The sequence below is a fragment of the Labeo rohita genome, chromosome 14, assembly GCF_022985175.1.
Source record: "Labeo rohita strain BAU-BD-2019 chromosome 14, IGBB_LRoh.1.0, whole genome shotgun sequence".
Classification (NCBI taxonomy): Eukaryota; Metazoa; Chordata; class Actinopteri; order Cypriniformes; family Cyprinidae; genus Labeo; species Labeo rohita.
In genome coordinates this window covers 9,058,599-9,080,985 of record NC_066882.1, presented here as the reverse complement: position 1 = coordinate 9,080,985, position 22,387 = coordinate 9,058,599, and the positions used below count along the sequence as shown (strand labels likewise).

Here is a 22,387-nt window from a genome sequence, read left to right as displayed (position 1 = left end):
GTCATCCGAGGAGGAAGCCTCTTCTGCAGCTGGCTTACAAGAAAGCCCACAAACAGTTTGCTGAAGACAACCTGACCTGTCCAAGAGCATGAATTACTGGAACCATGTCCTATGGTCTGATGAGACTAAGATAAACTTGTTTGGCTCAGATGGTGTCCAGCATGTGTGGTGATGCCCTGGAGAGGAGTACCAAGAAAACTGTGTCTCTCCTACAGTCAAGCATGGTGGTGGTAGCATCATGGTCTTGGGGCTGCATGAGTGCTGCTGGAACTGGGGAGCTGTGGTTCATTGAGGGAAACATGGATTCCATTATGTACTGTACATTTCTGAAGCAGATCATGATGCTTTCCCTGCAGAAACTGGGCCGAACAGCAGTTTTCCAACATGATAATGACCCCAAACACACCACCAAGATGACAATTGCCTTGCTGAGGAAGGTGCAGGTGAAGGTGATCTGACCTGAACCCTATTGAGCACCTATGGGGCATCCTCAAGCGGAAGGTGGAGAAGCACCATGTGTCTAACATCCAGCAGCTCCATGATGATCATAGAGGATTTGAAGAGGATCCCAGCAACAACCTGTGCAGCTCTGGTGAATTCCATGCGCAGAATGATGAAGGCAGTGCTAGATAACAATGGTGCTAACACAAAATATTGACACTTTGGACACAGTTTTGACAAGTTCACTTAGGGTGTACTCACTTTTGTTGCCAGCTGTTTTGACAATAATGGCTGTATGTTGAGTTATTTTTAGGGGACAGTAAATATACACTGTTATACAAGCTGCAGATTGACTACTCTAAAATATATTCAAGTTCAGTGTTGGGAATAACGCATTACAAGTAACACAAGTTACGTAATATTATTACTTTTTCCAAGTAACTAGTAAAGTAACACAATACTTTTTATTTGACAAGAAAATATCCGAGTTCCTTTTTTTCAAATAAGTAACGCCAGTTACTTTCCCCCCCATTTATTGATTAAAAGCTCTCCTTTCCCCATGTTGAGAGAAATCAGGAGTAAGATATTATTTTAGAATAAATGTGAACATGCATTAATTCATCTCACAAAAAACAGATTCAGTATTCCTCAAAATGAATAAAAACAGTGTAATTCAACAGAATATGACAATAATTAAATGTTTAATAATACAAATATCCTTTATGCATTTATTTACCATTTTATTGACTGATGACTTTGCTGCCAACCTTCAATGATCCAATTCAACCATACTAATAAGCAAAAATTACTCAACATAATCTAACGTGTTTTTCTTTTTTTATATTGCTGAAGAGCTGATATTTTTTTCTGCGGTCTACTGTACAGACGTGAATTCACTTTTCTCAAAGCCTAGGCTTTGAAGGCTTTTACATTTTGCCAAAAGCAGCACTTTTTATATTAAAAACACAAGCAAACCCTGCCCAGATTTAAAAAGAAACACAAAAGTAAAGAAACGCATTACTTTACATAAAAAGTAACTAAGCAATGTAATTAGTTACTTTTTTAGGGAGTAACTCAATATTGTAATGCATTACGTTTAAAAGTAACTTTCCCCAACACTGTCCAAGTTTCATTTCTATAGTACTGTCCCTTAAGAAGATGTACCAAAATGATTGCTGAAATGTGAGGGGTGTACTCTTTTTTATGAGATACTGTATATACACCTAAAAAAGACCGGAAGCCAGACCCATAAAATTTACCGACTCCTACGGAAAGAAAAAGGTGGGTGGTCTCTTAAAAATAAAAGTTTGAGGAAATTCTCAAAAAACTTGAAAAAAAAACTTCTCATGACATTTGTTCCTTTCAGATTTTACACAGGAGAATTAAAAACTAGGAAATGACTAGAATGAAGTCTCTAACATCTCTGAGATCTGACTGATAACTTTTTTAACTTAACTTCCTAATAAATATAAATATAGCAATGTTCTTATGAACAGCATTATGCCCAAATTCTAAGGAAAGAAAAGGACGTGACTTGTGGCACCCATACTCTGAATCTGTGCTCTGCATTTAACCCATCCAAGTGAACAAACACTATTGCATTGCAATACATATTACTATCGCTGTGGCGCCTGGGGAGCAGTTGGGGGTTTGGTGCCTTGCTCAAGGGACTCACCCCAGTCATGGCATTGAAGGTGGAGATCCCCCTTCAATCCCCACCCAACCTGGGACTCAAACTCGAACCCCGCAACCTTTCAGCTACAAGCCTGACTCCCTAACCATTAGGCCACAGCTGCCCTCAAGCTCTCACTGTGGTAAAGAAAATGTGAAAACATGTGATTCATAATCTAAACTATTTTGAGTGCAATCTGTCCCCAAACCATCATACATTTGGGACACACATGTTGTTATTTTCAAGTTTCCAAGAAAGCTGTAAATCCGTCATGCTGGGAGCATCTCTACCCTCAGATAAAGCATTCTTCCTTCAGACAGAAGAGAACTGAATCCTTTCCATCATAAAAACTGCACAAAGAAAACCTCGTCCATTTCTCTGAAATCCATCCCTATCTTTGTTTAAGACTCACAAACTTTCAACATGCACATAATATGACGAAAAAATACTAACACATACTAAAATATATTAATTAGAGCAATGCTCATGCAGGCATATGCTTTAGTCTAACCATTTTACTCATTTGTTTCTGATTATGTGGAACATACAACTGTGACACTACCGCTAACGTGATTGCCATATCTAAATGGTCAGGCCAATGTGCCAGAGGTCAGATCAGATTTTCATACTGACAATGAATAACAAAAAGCAGTGTGACACATTAGGCAAACATGCAAACGAAAGTTATCTGATCATATGTCACAAACAATCATAAGTAATTCACAGAAATGTGATGTTATCCAGTGATCTGTAGACACCACTTAAATTCACGCAAACAAATTACTTGGCAGATACTGCCCTCTAGAGCTCCTTCTGTAATGGTTCTGATTAATTTTTATATGAATAATAAAATCTGAAGATCATTCTTCGTTTCATTAAAAAAGAGAAAAGGGTGAATAAATAACGTGCTGTACCATAAATGTCATAAAATGTGTCATAAAAATGTTTCCGTCCAGCAAGTATATTTTCATTCAGACTGAGTCGCTTTGCAGCTAATTGAGCGGCAGAGGGCGTCGCTGCGCTGTGCGTTGAGTCTCCAAACCAACCTGTCGCTTTCTGAATTGTGTCCACCTGTGTTAACAACGTGCTCACAAAACCAGGTCTGGCCTTCGCATTATGGTAGGATATATTATCACCACGAAATCCTATATACAACTTACAGGCCTTTTACCCACACTTTGGCAAATTGTTTAGAGTAGCACTGAAACGGGTGTGAAAATGATCTAATAAAGAGTAAGTTTAACCACAGGCTCATTTACTATAGTGTGAGTTCAGCAATAGTCAAACAAATAGATTGACTGCAGTGTAGATTTCAGTGAAAATCAGTCATTAATACGTTTTACGCAGTGGATGTGTTCGTCCTTACACCTTAGGTCTACTTGTCTCATAGACCTACAAGCTTTTATAAATGAGATCAGTAACCCATATAAACCTGTTGTGACGGATCATTAATCATAAACTAGTGATAATAACCTGATTAACGCTATGAAGTAGCACAGATATGAGGTCATTAGCTGCTTCAGACTCGAAAATGGATTAGCTGGACTAGCTGGTGAGACTGAGATCAACCAAATAGACCTTGACCAGGTTAGTTACAGCTGGTACATTACACTACCAGTCAAAAATTTTTGAACAGTAAGCTTTAAAAAAGTAAGTTTTTAGAAGAAGTTTTTAGTTTAAAGAAATCTCTTCTGCTCATTAAGGCTGCATTTATTTGATCCAGAGTACAGGAAAAATAGTAAAAGTTTGAATTTTTTTTAATTACTATTTCAAGTAACTGTTTTCTATTTAAATATATTTTAAAATGTAATTTATTCCTGTGATCAAAGCTAAAGCTTTTCAGCATCATAGTCTTCAGGGTCACACAATCCTTCAGAAAACATTCTAATAGGCTGATTTACTGTTCAAGAAACATTTTTTATTATAATAAAGATTTAAAGCAGTTGAGTAGATTTTTTCAGGATTCTTTAATGAATAGAAGGAACCAAAGATCAGCAATTATCTGAAATAAAAAGCTTTTGTAACATTATACATTATACCGTTCAAAAGCTTGGAGACAGTATAATTTTTGGGGGAAAGAAGTATAGAAATTAATACTTTTATTCAGAAAGGATGCTTTGAATTTATCAAAAGTGATGATAAAGATGTTTAAAATGTTACAAAAGATTTGTATTTCAAATAAATACTGTTCTTCTGAACTTTGTATTCATCAAAGAAACCTGAAAAAAATTCTACTGTTTTCAACTTAATAATAATAATAAATGTTTTCTGAGCAGCAAATCAGAATATTAGAATGATTTCTGAAGGATCATGTGACTGGAGTAATGATGCTAAAAATTCAGCTCTGAAATCACAGGAATAAATTACATTTTGAAATATATTTAATAGAAAACTGTTATTTTTAAATGGTAAAAATGTTTTAACATTTTTTACTGTACTTTGGATCAAATAAATGCAGGCTTGGTGAGCAGAAGAGACGTCTTTAAAACATTAAAAATCTTACTGTTCAAAAACTTTTGACTGGTAGTGTACGTTATGAAGGTTGTAGCATAAAAACGACTGAATGCATAAAGGTTTTATCTGTGCACCAACACAAATCTGCCAAAAACTGTCATACTTTTGCATAGTTCACTCTATCATACAGACATGGGACGATCTATGATGGCAATCAAGATCAGCTGTTTGCTTTTCAAATGTTTAATGAACAAACTGTAAGCTAAAAATAAATTCTGCAGTCATCTGCATTTCAAATATAGTATATTGCTTTACAAAGACTTAAAAAAGGATGAGACAGGTTTATAAATTGCCTTCTTGAAAATAATTGAAAATGCATGCATGTCATGTTTTTGCAAAAATAAATCTGATGTAGTTATTTAAAACATTATTGATATTTGTAAAATTAATATACATGAATTTTATGATAGTGTATTTTTAAACGAATTTACAAAATAATTGTATTTTTAAAAATGCATTTGTGAAAGCAAAAGACTTTTTAAATTGACTGAAAATAGCTCAAATAAAAATTGTTACAGTATCTAAAACATATATATATATTCATGTATGCAGTGAACGAATGTATAAGAAATAAATAAATAAGAAAGTACAAACACACTAATTTTCCTATGAAATGTACTGCCCTTTCTGCCCTAACATCTGAGACAAGACAGTCAAGCCTGAACAAGCTACTGTCTGCATATGTTAATGATTAAAATAGCCCAGAAAGCTCGCAGTAAAATGAATTAACAACTCGTTAAATATTTCGACTACATGGCGACACGCACGACACATTGTCGTCGCATGGGTACTGTAGGTGATACCTCACATTTCCATAAACCGGAATTAGCTGTGAAGTGTGACCCGAGAGTGTCATGGTGTGAGGGATACGGAATGTGAAAAGTTCGCCTTACTTCAAGACACCTTCTCCCGCTTTGCACCTCTTTTACAAGAGTATCCTTTAACAAATACGCATGGACTCGGGAGGCGAGAAAGTGGCATGGGTACTATGCAGATGTGACGTTCCCATATCCACAGGTTTAGCTCCATTAGAGAGAAAAAAAAGAGCAGTAAAACTTCAAGCGACCATTAATCGCTGAATGACGCTGCCTGCCTAGAAGCACGTCACAGCTTATTTCACTTTTATGATTAACACTTTTCAGCAATAAAATTAAAAGTAAAATTACTGTTGTTGTTTTCACTTGTGTACATAATTGCACACATAATATATAGCCTGTTATAATACTTTATATTGACAAAAAAAAAAAAAAATATATATATATATATATATATATATATATATATAAAACAATATATATAAATAATAAAACATAATAAATAATAAAACATACACAAAATAAAATATAACAAAAGTTTAAACTTTGTCTCAAAGTCTTTTCTGAAGTCAAACTGAGATTTCTGTTCTCAAACTGATGCTGATTTCTTCAGTTATATAGAGTGAGTCTGTAAGCCTGTTAAATACTGATGAAAACTGAAGAAGTGGTTTTAGGTGCATGAAAGTCTGAGGTGATGCCAAAATCTGGCGCTAGGGGAATCTTTGAGGGCTTGCTGGTGTTATTGGCTGGTCATTTGAATGCAAATCGAGAGGTTTTGAAGTCGTGGCTGACGTCAGGAGGGCTTGGTTATACCTTTGCCACCACCACCTTGACAACAGAGTCACATCATGTTTGATTGAAGCACGTCAAGGACTACGTCGCATGACCAGAAGATCATTTTGGACTACCACACTTGAGATAGTAAAGAAGTATTAACTCAGGCCTTGGTTTTGAGTGATATTTGGCTTGATGCATGGCTGGCATGTTGCCTTAACAAAGTTATTTTAGGGGTTTCTTTCGAATCATGTACGTTGGATACCTTTTGGATAAAGAGGGAAGCATGTATCACCAAGGAGCCGTACGAAGATCTGGCATCAGTCTTCCACCACAGAATTTTGTCTCCACACCACAGTATTCAGATTTTACGGGATACCATCATGTGCCCAACATGGACACACACGCACAGTCAGCGGGGGCATGGGGCTCTCCATACGGCGCACCGAGGGAGGACTGGGGCGCCTACAGCCTTGGACCTCCAAACGCTATTTCTGCACCTATGAGCAATTCATCCCCGGGACAAGTTTCCTACTGCTCTTCAGATTATAATGCCATGCACGGCCCAGGATCAGCAGTGCTGCCTCCACCACCTGAAAACATTTCTGTGGGCCAACTTTCACCTGAGAGAGAAAGACGCAATTCCTATCAGTGGATGAGCAAAACCGTGCAGTCCTCATCGACCGGTAAGGCCAACAAATGTCTTTCAATAAAGCTTGTTCAGAATGTAAAATAAATGGCGTTACACGCAAAAAGGCAACACGTTTAATTATTTATTAAATTGTCTTAAAAAGTAAATTGGGAAATAATTTAAAGGTCTTGAAGTCATTGATCGAAACTGATTGTACAAAATGACAGTAGTTCACGCTTATGAACTAGGCCTACTTTGTCGTTCTAGTTAGCTAAATAAAAATGACATTATAGTTAAAGTCATGTACCCAAATTTTTCTACACAGATTGTACTAAAAATGTTTAAAAGTTTTTTTTAGTTAAAAAAATAGTTTTTTTTTTATTATTAAAAATTGTTAGAAAAATATATCTAAATATTTGCTATTATTTTGGTTAGAAATAATTTACACAAGGACAAATTGTGCAAAAATGCAAGACTGTGAATAATATATTAACTATGCATTTTTGATGTTTGCCTCAAGTAATTGCACATTTGACAAAATATAAGGCCTGGGAAAGTAATTCGTTTTACACACACTAACTTTACATTACTGTCTTTTTACCCCCTAGTATTTGCTGGAAACGTTCAGTCGCAAAATATCGAAACGAAATATCTGAGTTGTATTAATATATTTGTTACTTGACGCATGGGACAAATAGTTTTGGCAAAATTAAGGTGTTGGGAATCGGCGCCAGGGTCGCTTGTAATGCTAATTTGCGACTCCCGTAAATAAGATGTGAGGTCTACTTTTCCTGTTACATTGTCTCAGGTTTTGAGGGTTATCTGTCATATTCAGGCGGCGACTTCTTTCAACACCTTTTTTACTTTGATATGCAGCAGCGCGTCTTCCTCTGTCTCTGTTCTTGTGGGTTATATTACCTCAAAGAGTGACAAAATTCACAGCAAATAAAGTTCCCCTGTCTCCGGCGCATGTTAAAACAACACACTTTTTTTTTTTTTTTTTTTTTAAAAAAAGAAAACAATCACCTACAAAGTTACATGACCTAACTGCAAACGGCCTTTTTAATTTCTACGGCTGAAAAACTGAAAGTTTTGGAAATTACATGAAGGTAAAAGGTCATGTTTAAAATTAGATGTTGGACTTTATCGAGCTTTCACTAAGTGATAGCATCTAAATTTTCAAAAATACTATAATTACATTCTTAGTATGTTACATAAAATATAGTTTTAAACCAGACAGCTGGTCTGTCGCATCAAACAAGTGTAGCCTGCTCTTGGTTTGAGGAAAAGATTTTTGATGTTATCTCCTTGTAATTCTTTGTAAGACGTGTGTTGTCTCTTAACACATCAATGGCATTTGGGTAATGTCTTTGCGTCTCTTTGTTCTGCAGTTTGTTCAAAAAATCTCCTCAAAGAAGATCAGAAGCTCAATTTGCATATCTTGCAATGTAATCTTAGTTTCTACAATTGGCTGAATATTTCAATGGAGTTATGATTTATAGTTAAAACGAGAGATCATATAGTGATTGTAAATGCAAGAAAAGATAAAAAATAATTATAACCTAGGCCTACAGAAATCCATTTATTTGCCTTACAATAACAGCAATTTGACACATTTTACGCATGATGTATAATCAGAATGTATTAATTTTTTAAATGACGAATTTCTCAATTTATGAACATTGTTTCACAATTATTCGTTTGTCTCCAATTTTCAGGCAAAACCAGAACGAAGGAGAAATATCGAGTGGTGTACACAGACCATCAGAGGTTGGAGCTGGAGAAAGAATTTCATTTTAATCGCTACATCACAATCAGAAGAAAATCAGAGTTGGCAGTAAACCTCGGGCTTTCAGAAAGACAGGTAAAATGACTTCACTTTGGAAAAAAAAAAAAGTTTGATTTAATTAATCTAGAATTAGATTAATCTCACTTGTCGAAAACAATTAGATTTATTTTTTCTCTAACCGTTTGTTTTCACAGGTGAAGATCTGGTTTCAGAACCGCAGAGCCAAGGAAAGGAAATTAATCAAAAAGAAAATGGGTCAGTCTGACGGCAGCGGAGGATCAGTCCACAGCGACCCCGGTTCTGTCAGTCCCCTACCGGTACCAGGGTCACTGAGTCCGTCGGATATCCACGGTTCTCTGTACCCACCCCCAGGAATGAACGCCTTACCATCTATGAGGAACATACAGCAAGTTACTGTCACTCAGTGAACTCGAACTTGAAAGATCCAACTTTAACTGAGCACTCCAACACGCTGAAAGGACAGAACCGTACCGAACCGGAAACGGATTACAAACTATTACATGACAAGCATCAAGGCGCGTGTTGTGGATTAGCCTACAAAAGGAGAATCACGTCTTAGATGCAACGAAATGCTGGAGGCTCTTCAAATATTGTTTTAATAGAATAGTTTTTAAAATTAAGAAAAAACATACAAAAACCTTGTTCGTCTGATCCAGAGACTAAATATTTTAATGGTTTGTTTGTGTTTTGCTCAATTAAGATATAAATATCATTTTCTGTATGTGGTGAGTGTATCTAAATGTTTGTAAATAAAATGAAAACTACAGGTACAGCGTTTCTCGGGATGTATAATGATCCTTACCCTGGAACTTTTAAACTTTTATTGTCTGTGTAAACCAATGACCTGCGATGGCAGGCTGTTTTATGCTCCAGTTTGTGTCCAAAGCGCACGTCGTTCACTTTTCACGGGGGTGATGTGCAGGTGTCACATACCTAATACGGGTATAACGTTTGATTCCAAAAATGTGTAAATAAAATGTTTTGCAATAATTTTTTATCGTGTCTTGATATATTATTGAACGAATGAAATATTGTATGCTCGTCTAGTTTAGCCATCTTGCTTGACGGACAGCAGGCGTGTTACCCTTAATTTACGTGAGACCATAGTAAATATTTTGGGCTTGTTTAAGGCTGAACAACTTAATTTGTAAAATTCTTGGGCTATAATGTATTTTTGTACGAATGCAGTAGCCTTGAAAACGGACGATCATACCAACAAAACTGGCTCATTTTGCAAAACTGGCGTCTTGCAAACTATTGGTTAAGCAGGATTTAGTTTTAAATTAACGATTTAACAAAAAAACCCCTAAGCCTAAAAATTAAATTGTGGGAATGGCTGTATGTCATTAAATCTTGAAAATGGTTTACAAATAAACGTATGTCTGTAAGGAACCTTCATATTATCTAGAATACCCTGTAACATTTGGGAGAGAAACTTTCCTTTCTTTACAGTTTGCAAGGTGCATCACTTAACTAAACAAGTCATCAGTGTGACATAAGCTGTAAATTTCTCTCTATTTAATGTTAAAACATGTGCTTGCTGTTTATTACTTTTTATATGTAAGTTGAAAACCATAACAACAGTTTGATTACAGCAGTTAAGAAACTGAATTCACTGCCTTACATTTATTTGTAAATTTTCACACATCATACAATAGTGTGGTGTCCCATTGCTTATTAATTTAAAGCTTTAGAGCACTAATCCCTTTTATGTGAGACTTGTTAGATTTGGTTAATGAACTATTACAACAAACTAACATCCAATAACCAGGAAAAATTTCAAAAGATATAATGATTTTGGCCTATATTTACCTTCTTGACAGTACCCAAGAACTAGCTACAACACAATAATTTTGTTACATCTATTGAATAAAAAAGGAATCAATTAAAAATACAATAAAATAAAATGAGTAAATTCAGCGTTACCCAAGTAAAAACATGTGATGTATTAGAAATATAAATGAAGGCCCTGTCAATAATCACAAACCCACTTTTGGCCACTAACTACCAGAACAACTTAATTTAGACAAAATGTGACCCTGGACCACAAAAGCAGTCTTAAGTAGCACGGGTTTATTTGTAGCAATAGCCAAAAATGCTTGTATGGGTCAGTATGACTGATCTGTCTTTTATGCCAAAAATCATTATGATTTTAAGTAAAGATTATGTTCCATGAAGATATTTTGTGAATTTCCTACTGTAAACATATCATAACTTAATTTTTGATTAGTAATATGCATTGCTAAGAACTTCATTTGGACAACTTTAAAGGCGATGATTTTCTCAGTATTTTGTTTTTTTGCACCCTCAGATTCCAGATTTTCAAATTGTTGTATCTCGGCCAAAATATTGTCCTATCCTAACTAAACATATATCAATGTATAAATCTCAGTTTAAAAAAAATTACCCTTATGACTGGTTTTATGGTCCAAAGTCACAGTGTTGGGGGTAACGCATTACAAATAACGCAAGTTACGTAATGTTAATCCTTTTCCAAGTAACTAGTAAAGTAACGCATTACTTTTTAATTGACAAAAAAATATCAGTTACTTTTTTCAAATAAGTAACGCCAGTTACTTTCCCCCCATTTATTGATTAAAAGCTCTCCTTTCCCCATGTTGAGAGAAATCGGGAGTAAGATTAGTTTTAGAATAAATGTGAACATGCATTAATTCATCTCACTCACAAAAAACAGATTCAGTATTCCTCAAAATGAATAAAAACAGTGAAATTCAACTCAGAATATGACAAACCTGGAATAATTAAATATGTTAAATAATACAAATATCCTTTATGCATTTAATACCATTTTATTAACCAATGTCCTTGCTGCCGACCTTCGATGATCCAATTCAACCATACTAATAAGCAAAAATTACTCAAGATAATCTAACATTTGTTTTTCTTTTTTTATGTTGCTGAAGAGTTGATATTTTTTCTCCTGTGGTCTACTGTACACTCGTGAATTCACTTTTCTCAAAGCCTGAATCTTTTGGTGTCAAAAGGCTTTTAGATTTGCCAAAAATATAACTTTTTATATTAAAAACAAACAAGCAAGCCCTGATTTTAAAAGTAACGCAAAAGTAACGCATTACTTTCCATAAAAAAGTAACGAACGTAATTAATTTTTTAGGGAGTAACTCAATATTGTATTGCATTACTTTTAAAAGTAACTTTCCCCAGCACTGGTCACAAATATATAATATACTTAGTATTAATTTTATTTATTGTTTAGTGCTAGAAAACTACACGATTACACAATTTCGGGGTTATAAACAGAAAAATAGAAGGAAATTAAACAGATAATTTATTTTCAGCTCTTGAAATTGATAGGGAATTAACAGTTTGCGCATAAGCTCCCCACTTCACTCACTATTAAAAAATAATTATATATATTTTATATATTTAGACGTTTCAGGGCCCTGTCGATGCTGGGCAGCTCGTGCGCTGCAATGACGCTCCCTGTGCAGCACTGGTGTGATGATGTCATCGGCGCTGTGCCAGAGACGTCATGAGCGTCCTACTGCCCAACATGGCGGACTTTGATACCATTTATGAGTTAGAAGAAGAAGATGAGAGAATTGTGAGTGAAGAACATCTCGTCAGATACTGTCCCGAGCCTGTGGTCATGCGTGGGGCTGGTCACATCACCGTGTAAGCGTATGAATGCGGCAGCACTGCTGTTAGTGACTGTTAGCTCACGTCTGTGTGTGTAGCCTCCATGCTAAGCTCGCTGCATGTTTTTGTCGTTAAGTTGTGGTATCAAAATACACGTAGGCCGAGCTTCTCCAGCTGTATCCTGACAGTGATTTTAAGCGGAAGAATCAGCCCTTCTTACCCGAAGCCTTGTTGTTAGCACAGAGATTTATGGTTTTATTGCTGTCCGTGGATAAAGGCTGCCCCGTAACCACACTCAAACTCATTAGTATTTTCGCTTTAATTTCAGGTTGTGGGTAACTGTACTGAGGTAAACTTGAGAGATAATATTTTAATTAGTGGAATTGCTTTTATGAGCAGTACAAGTACTTCTGCAACTGTCAGTAATGCACATATTTCTGAAGCTGAATTACCAACTAGACAAGTAGAGCTAAGTTTCAAATATTTTATTATTTAGTGAGGTAAACAACGTGGTATTTCTAAATGGGACAGCAGTACAGCACAGCCTACTGAAATAGATTATAAACAGACATCAAACAAGACACTTAAACAGCCTTCAGACTTCCTGTCATTTCAAGCTGAATGTAGAAACTGAACTTTCTCACTGTGTTGTGTCTGTGTTGCTTATCAAGTCTTTAGTGACATTTACATTACCAGTCAAAAGTTTTTGAACAGTAAGATTTTTAAATGTTTTTAAAGGCATCTCTTCTGCTTGCCAAGCCTGTATTTGGTCCACAGGACAGCAAAAAGAGTAAAAGTATTTTTACTATTTAAAATAACTGTTTTCTAATTTAATATATTTAAGATGTCATTTATTCCTGTGATTTTAAAGCTAAATTTTTAGCATCATTACTCCAGTCACATGATTTGTCAGAAATCATTGTAATATTCTGATTTGCTGCTTAAAAAACATTTATTATTATTATGTTTAAAACAGCTGAGTAGATTTCTTCCAGGGTTCTTTGATGAATAAAAAGTTCAAAAGAACAGCATTTATTTGTCTTTATCAAATAAAAGTATTAATTTCTGTCCGAAAAAACCCCCCAAAAACATTTGAATGGTATAGTGTATAATGTTACGAACGCTTTTTACATTTTACTTTGAATCTTTGTTTTCATCAAATAATCCCGAAAAAATGTACTCATCTATTTTAAATATTAATTAATAATAATGAAAAAATGTTTCTTAAACAGCAAATCAGCATATTAGAATGATTTCTGAAGCCTGGAGTAATGATGCTGAAAATTTAGATTTGATAACAGGAATAAATTACATTTTAAACTATATTCAAACAGAAAGCAGTTATTTTAAATAGTAAAAATATTTCACAGTGTTACTGTTTTTGCTGTATTTTGGATCAAATAAATGTAGGCTTGGTGGGCAGAAAAAACATTAAAAATCTTACTGTTCAAAAACTTTTGACTGGTATTATACTAACCAAAATTAACTCAATGTTAACCAAGCTATCCTTTTTTTCCTGTCATGACACACAGAGCCTTTGTTTGGAAGGCAGTTTCCACCACATTATATAAAAAAAATCATGCTTTGGTAAACATGACTAATTATGAGATGTTAAGTCGAAATTATGATTTAAAAAGTCATTATAACGAAGTCAATTGACTGTGTGTTTTAAGGCATAGTTTTGACTTTATCTCATAATTGCGACTTGGAATGTCATAATTGTAACTTTTTATCTCATAACTATGATTAAGTCTCTCAGTTGTGTTCTTTTATTTAATAATTATAACTTTTTGCCGATTGCCTATCTCAAACTTCTTACTTTTTATCTCATGATTATGTGGTGGAAATGGGCTTCCGTATCTTTGCCTTATATTCATAACCTTTTTAAAAATCTGTGTTTGCAGGTTTGGACTAAGCAACAAATTTGACACAGAGTTTCCTTCTGTTCTCACAGGAAAGGTAATGATTTCTAACTCGGATCTGTTGATTGATGTGAATGAAATCTCTTTCCCTCTTGACCTTACACCATAATTCACCATGGTATGATCTTATGATTAATACACAATCTAAATGATTTAATCCAAGCATGCCACATGTTTGCCACGGAATCTGTCAATAAATAAACCATCCAGGGCTCCGGTAGGCAGGGATCCCAGCGCTGGGAGGACACCGATCCCGGTGACAAAATAATGAAAGAAACACTGTGCCGTCCACAAGAATGGGAAGCTTCCTGGGTCGGACGCAGAAATACAAAAAGGCTGCAGGGGGATGAGCAGGCCGAGGGAAGTGCGGGGCAATAAAGCAGAGCTCCAGTATTGTGACCCAGGGTGACATGTGATGGATGAGGTCAGGATTATGATGACTGAAGGGTGCAGATCAGGCCTGCTGGGCTTTATTCCGAGTTCTTTTGCTGTTTGCAAAGAGACCTTTGCATCCTGTCATAAAAGATTACGACCCTGGTTTTATGGCGTACATACCCAGAGAGGAATGAGCAGCCATTCATGTTGTTTAGACGGCGCAGCCACAGGCCACGAGCTTATCTCATCTTTTTGTCCTCCCTTTGCCCTGAGAGTGTCAGAGCTCCGTTGGCAAGTTACAAGCGTGCAATTGCAAGATCTCCAGAAAGCATCCGCAAACATGAAAGATTTTTCCAAAAAATTCAAATTACTTTTTTTTATTTTACCATTTATATTATAGAAAAACATCTACCCTTTTATAATTTAAAATATATTTATATATATGTATTTAAAAAACCTCTATTTTGCTTCTCTCCCATCTGATGTAGGTTGCTCCAGAGGAGTTCAAGACGAGCGTCAATCGAGTAAACGCTTGCTTGAAGAAGAACCTACCGGTCAATGTGAAATGGCTGCTCTGCGGCTGCCTGTGCTGTTGCTGTACGGTGGGCTGCAGTCTGTGGCCTGTCATATGTCTCAATAAGAGAGTGAGTCCTTCCTCAGACGTGACCGTTTCTATCCCCCATTAATCTACATTAATTACTTGCTGCCTCATTTGCACACCTAATAAATAAACCCACTCAGTGAGGAGGGAAGTAACAAACTGCATCCGCTTATTAACTGTGTGTGAAGCCTTTATATGTCAGAAGTCATGGCTTGTGGAAAGGTGGTGATTTTACAGCTACAAATTTTAAGTTATTGGCCATGACGTGCAGCTTACAAGGTGCTTAACTACGAGCTTCGGTCCATAAATGCCTCTGAAGTCTTCATGCCCTGGGAGTTTTATTGGCATTTGTTAAACATGTGTTTGAAGAGTTTGACAGGGTGATTAGTATAAAAACCTGTATGTGTGTCTATTTTTGTTTATGTGTAATTATTGATTTGTTTTCAGACACGAAGATCCATCCAGAAGTTGTTAGAATGGGAAAACAACAGGTTATATCATAAGGTAAGCTCATCTGAGACGCATAAAGATAAGAACAGCTTAAGTCTTGGTGTGTGGTGGATAACGATCATTAAAATGGCTGCTAACATTTGACCCTGTCAAATGCTTGTTGCCCTCGCAGCCATTTTGGTCTGATGCATTGATATAGTGCAGAGGCTTGACCAGACTGCGGAAAGGTCAGCAGTAAAAAGCCACGTTCATTTTGTTGTGTCTCGAAGCTTTGAGTGACAGCCAGTAGCGGTGCAGACATGTTAAGGAAACTCTGCGAAGCGCTGGCCACTGCTTGACCTCGGCTAACCCTTGTGTGTAAAGATGTCTGAGCATCTGAAGTGCTTGCGTCTATTTTAAAGATTCACCGCAAAGCTTGGTCTAACCCGTCTCTTCCTGTGTCTCGACTTTAGCTGGGGCTGCACTGGAAACTCAGCAAGAGAAAATGTGAGAGCAACAACATGATGGAATATGTAAGTTCAGTTGTTGTTTTGTAAAGGTAGTTCAAAGTCAATTATTTCTGCTAGCTAAATGGTTGCGAATGCAACACAAAATTTAAATGTGCAACAGTAATTTAAAATTTAGGAGACAGTCAGGACAACTTTGTGCTGAATATCTGATTTATTGTGCACAAGTCAGTTGCGATGACCGCTTGGGCTGAACATATGCCTCTTAGGAACTGATTCTTTTTAATGAGTCAGTCAAAAAAAGATTCAGCCTCTGATTCACTTGTCATTTTGTGGTATGATTCAGATTCATAGTTTTATTATTGTAATCAACTGTAAAATCATCATATATGATATATATCAGTAAGATTTTTTAAGAAGTCTCTTCTGCTCACAAGCCTGCATTTATTTGATCCAAACTACAGCAAAAACAGGAAAATTCTGAAATATTTTTTACTTTTTTACTGTTTTCTATTTGAATATATTTTGAAATGTAATTTATTCCTCTGATCAAAGTTACATTTTCAGAATCATTACTTCAGTCTTCAGTGTCGCATGATCCTTCAGACATCTTTCTAATATGCTGATTTGCTGTTCAAGAAACATTGACTCCATTGACATGCTGTTGGAGTCAGTTAAATGTTTTTTTTGAGAAAGAAATTATAGAAATTAACACTTTTATTTAGCAAGGATGCTTTATATCGATAAAGTGATGCTAAAGACATTTATAAAGTTACAAAAGATTTCTATTTCATATAAATGCTGCTTTTCCGAACTTTCTATTCATCAAAGAAACCTGAAAAAAAAATCTACTCAGCTGTTATTATAATAATAATAATAATAAAAAATGTGTTTTGAGCAGCAAATCGAATTAAAATGATTTCTGAAGGATCATGTGACAGAAATAAATTATTTTGAAATATATTCAAATAGAAAGTAAAAATATTTCAAAATGTTACTGTTTTTGTTGTACTTTGGATCAAATAAATGCAGGCTTTGTGAGCAAAAGTGATATTAAAAATCTTTAAATGGTAGTATAGGTATGATAAATAAAATAATATTTGAGTGACCATAATCAACAATACTGTATTTATTTATTTTAAAAACAGACAAAAATGCACTTTCAAAACTGTGATATTTATATGGCACAAATACAACGTTCATGAAAGTGATGGCATCACATTTTAACTTATTTATGGGCGAATAGAACTAGAAGCACAACTAAAATTATTATTATTATTATTATTTTTTTATTTAGCAAGGATGCTTTAAATTGATCAAAAGTGATGATGAAGACATTTATAATACAAAAGATTTCTATTTCAGATAAATGCTGTACTTCTAAACTTTCTATGCATTATAGAAACTTGAAAAAACTGCAGTATACTCCATTGTTTTCAACATAATAATAATATTTAATAAATGTTGTTAAGCAGCAAATCTGAATATTAGAATGATTTCTGAAGGATCATGCGACTGGAGTAATGATCTTAAAATTCAGCAGTGAAATCACAGGAATAAATTGCATTTTAAAATACATTCGAATAGAAAACTGTTATTTTAAATAGTAAAAATATTTCACAGTTTTACTGTTTTCGTTGTACTTTGGATCAAATAAATGCAGGCTTGGTGAGCAGGAGAGACTTCTTTAAAAAACATTAAAAATCCTACTGTTTAAAAACTTTTGACTGGTAGTGTATACATGTTGACCATAATCAATATAATGATCAATATATATATATTTTTAAATACACTTTCAAAACTGTAATATTTATATGGCACATGTACAACTATGTTAATTACAGTGACGGCATCAAATTGTAACTCACTTATGGAAAATACAACTAGAAACAACCTGTTTTACGGGACCTTTTAAAAAGGTTTTTTAAAAGATGTCTTACACTCACCAAGACAGCACCCATTTGATTTGTATTAAAAATACAGTTAAAACTAAGTAATACACACAATAATACTGAGGAATATTATTAAAATTTAAAATAACTTTTCTATGTGAATATATTTTTAAAAGTAATTGATTTCTGAAGCAAAGCTGAATTTTCAGCATCATTACTCCAGTCTTCAGTGTCACATGGTATTTCAGAAATCTTACTAATATGCTGATTTAATTAGTGTTGAAATAGGTGTGCTGCTTACAGTTTTTCTGTGCAATCTGTAATACATTTTTTAAGATTCTTGAATGAATATAAAGTTCAGAAGAACAGCATATTTTTTTTATAACCTTTTAAATTAATTTACTGTTGATTTTGATAAATTTAGCGTATCCTTGGTGAATAAAAGCATCGAGCGATTATGTAATTTGTAACTAAAAGAGTAATTTGACTCCTAAATGTTTCATTCAGTCTTTTTTTTTTTTTTTGGTCTGGAGATCTGGATTTTTTTACAAAGAGAGATCATGAGGTTGTAAATCATGAGGCTGGTGATTTTCCACCCGAGTGTACTTGCTAATTGTCTTTTTTCTGTCTCCAGGTTATTCTTATAGAGTTCTTACCCAAATATCCTATATTCAGACCCGACTAAAGGACTTCTGCTGGATCCTCCTGGAAGGCCCTTCATTCCTCTCCTTAGTGCCTTGTATATATGTCGGATTGAGGGTCTTCACTGGGTTTCTACAAGACCCTTCTCCCAGTACCTTGTACAGTAGAATTCGCAACACTGTCACTTTGCTTTAGAGCAGATTTTGCACATTTCCTGATGTAGTAGAAGCGCTCCTGTGTTGCACTCAGACGTTTTGTTACATATAACGAGAGATGGGAAGAAAGCAAACTCTAAAACTGTTTAAAAGTGCATTTACCCCAAAGAGCCATCAAGTCCTCCCCACATACTATATTACGGTATTGTTAAGAACAAGGCACCTTATGGTGTGAATTTGCCTTATGTTAAAGGACAACTTTTTTAAATCATGTATTCGCAGGAGTTAAAAGCGTGTCGTGTTTTAGTGTTTTCAGAGCGTGATGATTAGAATTGGGCTTTTTGATCTGGCACTTTTGCGATCGTCTACTACACGGGGAAGTCAACGAACTGACTTGTAAATATCATGGACAGGATGTACAGTGTGGTATACCATGTTTACATTATGTAGTTTAGCTGGTTATTCGTTTTTCGCCAAGATATTATTGTAGCATAGTTTGTTTATAAGCCGTGTCTCTATAACTTTACAGTTTATATGGACCTGTTTACCCAGTAAGCCATAAAATGTACGTACAAGATGCCACTCGAGTTAGGGCTGAAAATTGCACTTGAGCACGAGGACAAGCAGATTGTCCTGGAGGTTTTTCGATATTGTTTTACAATGTCATCAGTGGTGTGTTTCAAATCGATAACATATGCCAATCAAGCAAAATTCGTTACTAAGAACAATGTGTCATTCGTTTCACATCGTGAAATTTACCTATTCAAGTTTTTGTTGAGACATAATTTGTACCCTGTGTTTTTTCTTCATGTTTTATGTTGTTCATGGATGCTGTACAGCATTGTATATGTAATGGTTAAAACTGTCCCTCCTCTGTAATTTTTTTTTTTTTTTTTTTAATACCTGTATGACATCTTTGCTCCACATGCTGTAGACATGACTGCATTAGTCGAGTGCCTCTGTAGATGGTCTTGGAGCTGTGCTTAAGAGGAATGATTCTTTGCCTAGCAATCTAATGGAAAGAAAGGAATCTGCTCTCAGTACTGGTTCTGTTAAAGTACTTGTAAATGTTTGTCCCTACCTAATCCTATGAAAAGCTTCAATAAATTCCAGTTTTTGAACAACACTCTCTTTACATGAAATAAAGTACATATACACTGCTGTTCAAAAGTTTGGGATCAGTATGATTTTTTTTTCAAAGTCATTTCTGCTCATCAGGGCTGTGTTTATTTAATTAAAAATACAGAAAACACAATTTACTATACTTTTAAATAGAATTTTTTCCTGTGACGCAAAGCTGAATTTTTAGAATCGTTAATCCAGTCACATGATCCTTCGGAAATCATTCTAATATGCTGATTTATTATCAATTTTGGAAACCGGTGATACTTTTTTCAGGATTCTGAAAATCCTGAAGAACTGCATTTATTTAAAATAGAAATCTTTTGTAACACTACTGTCAAGTAATTTGGGGTCAGTAATTATCTTTCTTTGAAAAAAATTAATTAATTTATGATATTAAATATTGATAAAAAGCGATAGTAGGGACTTAGGGAAAGTAGGGAAAGATTTGTTGTTCTTTTTTACTTTAATCACATAATACTGTATGCTGATTTATTATCAGTGTTGGAAACAGTTGTTGATACTTTTTCCAGGATTCTTTGATGAATAAAAAGTTTAAAAGAACAGCAATTATCCAAAAAATAAATCTTTTCAGTCGTTTGATCACTTTTTATAAATTTAACACATCCTTACTAAATAAAAAAAAAATTAAAGAAAAAAACTTGAACAGTAGTGTATATTGTTACAAAAGATTTTAAATAAATGCTGTTCTTTATGTTTTATTCATTAAAGAATCCTGAAAAATGTATCAGAGTTTCCAAAAAATATTAAGAAGCACAATTGTTTCCAACACTGATAAATCAGCATATTAGAATGATTTCTGAAGGATCGTGAGACATTGAATACTGGTGTAATGGTTGATTAAAAAATTCAAAATTCAGCTTTGCATCACAGAAATAAATTATATTTTAAAATATATTAAAATAGATTTTTTTTTAAATTGCAATATTACTTTTTTTGAGTACTTTTGATTAAATAAAACTTAGATGAGAGATGAGACTTCTTTCAAAAACATTAAAAATCTTAATTGGTTTGTTTTCATTGACAATGAGGTCACTAAAGTTGTGTGGTCAAAGTAAATAGTTTTTTTTTAAGGTTTAATTTTTAAAAGGCCTAACCATTTAGAGAGTGAATACTTTTACTGTCTGTTTTAAAACACATAAATACAAATTTTTAACTACTGCTCGATAGCTTTGTACTACACAGAATTTAAAATCAAAAGTATAGCGAAAAGCTGTAAAATGAATCAAATTAAATAGATACATGACATTTAAAGGTGTGATATATTAATGTTACTTTCTTTCCAAAGATAGAAATGGCCCATTGGTTTCTATTATGTAGAGCGGGGGTGCAAAAAGGGGTGTGTGAAGAACAAACACAACTCAGCATGAATGATTCAGGTTCAAACAGCTGCGTTTAGTATTGTGTCCATTTTCACTGGTGCTTTATGTATTTTAAGCTTCTTAAGTATTCATTTAGCAACAGCTGAAAGCAAAAAAAAGAATTTAAAATGTTGACCTGTATATGGCCTCTAGGGGGCATGCTAAGACACAATGAAGAATATGGAGCAATATTATCTGAGAATGTCCTGGACAAATGTACACTGCCCTCCAAAAATTTGGAAACACCCCTGGCAAAGTGTGGTTTTGGATGATATCAGCATAAATCCTTAACATTTTTTGGTGCAAATACATTGCAAGTAACTTGACATTATCACTGAAGACCAGCAATAAAAATTTTTGATTTTGATTACATAATAATGACAATATATACATGTCAAAGTCAAACATGCCCCTTTGCCAGCTGTGACGCCTGGTTACTGCTTTAAACTTGGCCCAGGTTTTTAAAAGATTTTTGGGTCAGCATCTTAATAGCGTCAACGATTGCTAATTAAGTTTTGAATACAATGAATTTAGGCCCAGATTACAGTTGCAATCGAAATTATTGAACCCCCTTGACCTGAAAGACATTTTGCTGCAGAGAACAAAATTTTGTGAAAACAGTTCAACAAAGCTTCAGTACACTAGTAGAGAAAGTTTATTCATACACATTTGAGTAATTTTGAGAACGTAAGTTGATGACTAATGAAAGAAAATTAAATTGGCTCTAGACATTCATGTTCAAAATTATTCAACCCCCAAAAGTAAAATCAGGTGCAGAATCTTTTATTCCTTAAAACCACCAATAAACGCTGTTTGGAAGTGCTTAGAAGCTTCTGTCACCTTTCTACTGCAATCTTGGTCCATTCCTCGCCTGAAAAAGCTTTCAGATCACTGATAATCTTTGGTTTTCACATTGCCACTGCTTTTTTCAAATTCAACCAAATATTTTCAATGAGAATTAAATCTGGAGACTGAACAGGCCACTCAAAAACATTCTATGACTGATCCCTGAACCAAGCGTAAGTAGATTTGGATGTATACTTTGGGATGGCTGTCCTGCAAGAAAGTCCACTGATCATCAGCTTCAGTCTTTGCATCAAAGGCATCACAATTCTTGCCAAAATG

General features: G+C 34.6%; 2 protein-coding genes across 2 annotated transcripts; both read left to right on the top strand.

Moving 5' to 3' along the window:
* The first annotated feature begins 3,215 nt into the window (after positions 1-3,215).
* On the top strand, positions 3,216-9,614 carry cdx4 (caudal type homeobox 4). The gene is given in 5 exon segments (XM_051127861.1): positions 3,216-3,232; positions 6,157-6,902; positions 8,566-8,711; positions 8,831-8,956; positions 8,959-9,614. Coding segments are annotated over 4 exon segments (966 nt in total). The 5' UTR covers positions 3,216-3,232; positions 6,157-6,466; the 3' UTR covers positions 9,217-9,614.
* Positions 9,615-12,164: 2,550 nt separating this feature from the next.
* Positions 12,165-19,915, top strand: chic1 (cysteine-rich hydrophobic domain 1). Its single transcript, XM_051128319.1, has 6 exons — positions 12,165-12,311; positions 14,180-14,234; positions 15,061-15,216; positions 15,621-15,677; positions 16,076-16,135; positions 18,596-19,915. Exons 1-6 carry the CDS (start codon positions 12,169-12,171, stop codon positions 18,644-18,646), a joined length of 522 nt encoding a protein of 173 aa, XP_050984276.1. The 5' UTR covers positions 12,165-12,168; the 3' UTR covers positions 18,647-19,915.
* Positions 19,916-22,387: the final 2,472 nt, after the last annotated feature.

Coding starts and splice junctions, on each gene's coding strand:
- chic1 (XM_051128319.1), top strand. CDS start 12,169: ATGAGCGTCCTACTGCCCAACATGGCGGACTTTGATACCATTTATGAG. Junction 12,312..14,179: donor GGGGCTGGTCACATCACCGT/GTAAGCGTATGA, acceptor CTGTGTTTGCAG/GTTTGGACTAAGCAACAAAT. Junction 15,678..16,075: donor ACAACAGGTTATATCATAAG/GTAAGCTCATCT, acceptor TCTCGACTTTAG/CTGGGGCTGCACTGGAAACT.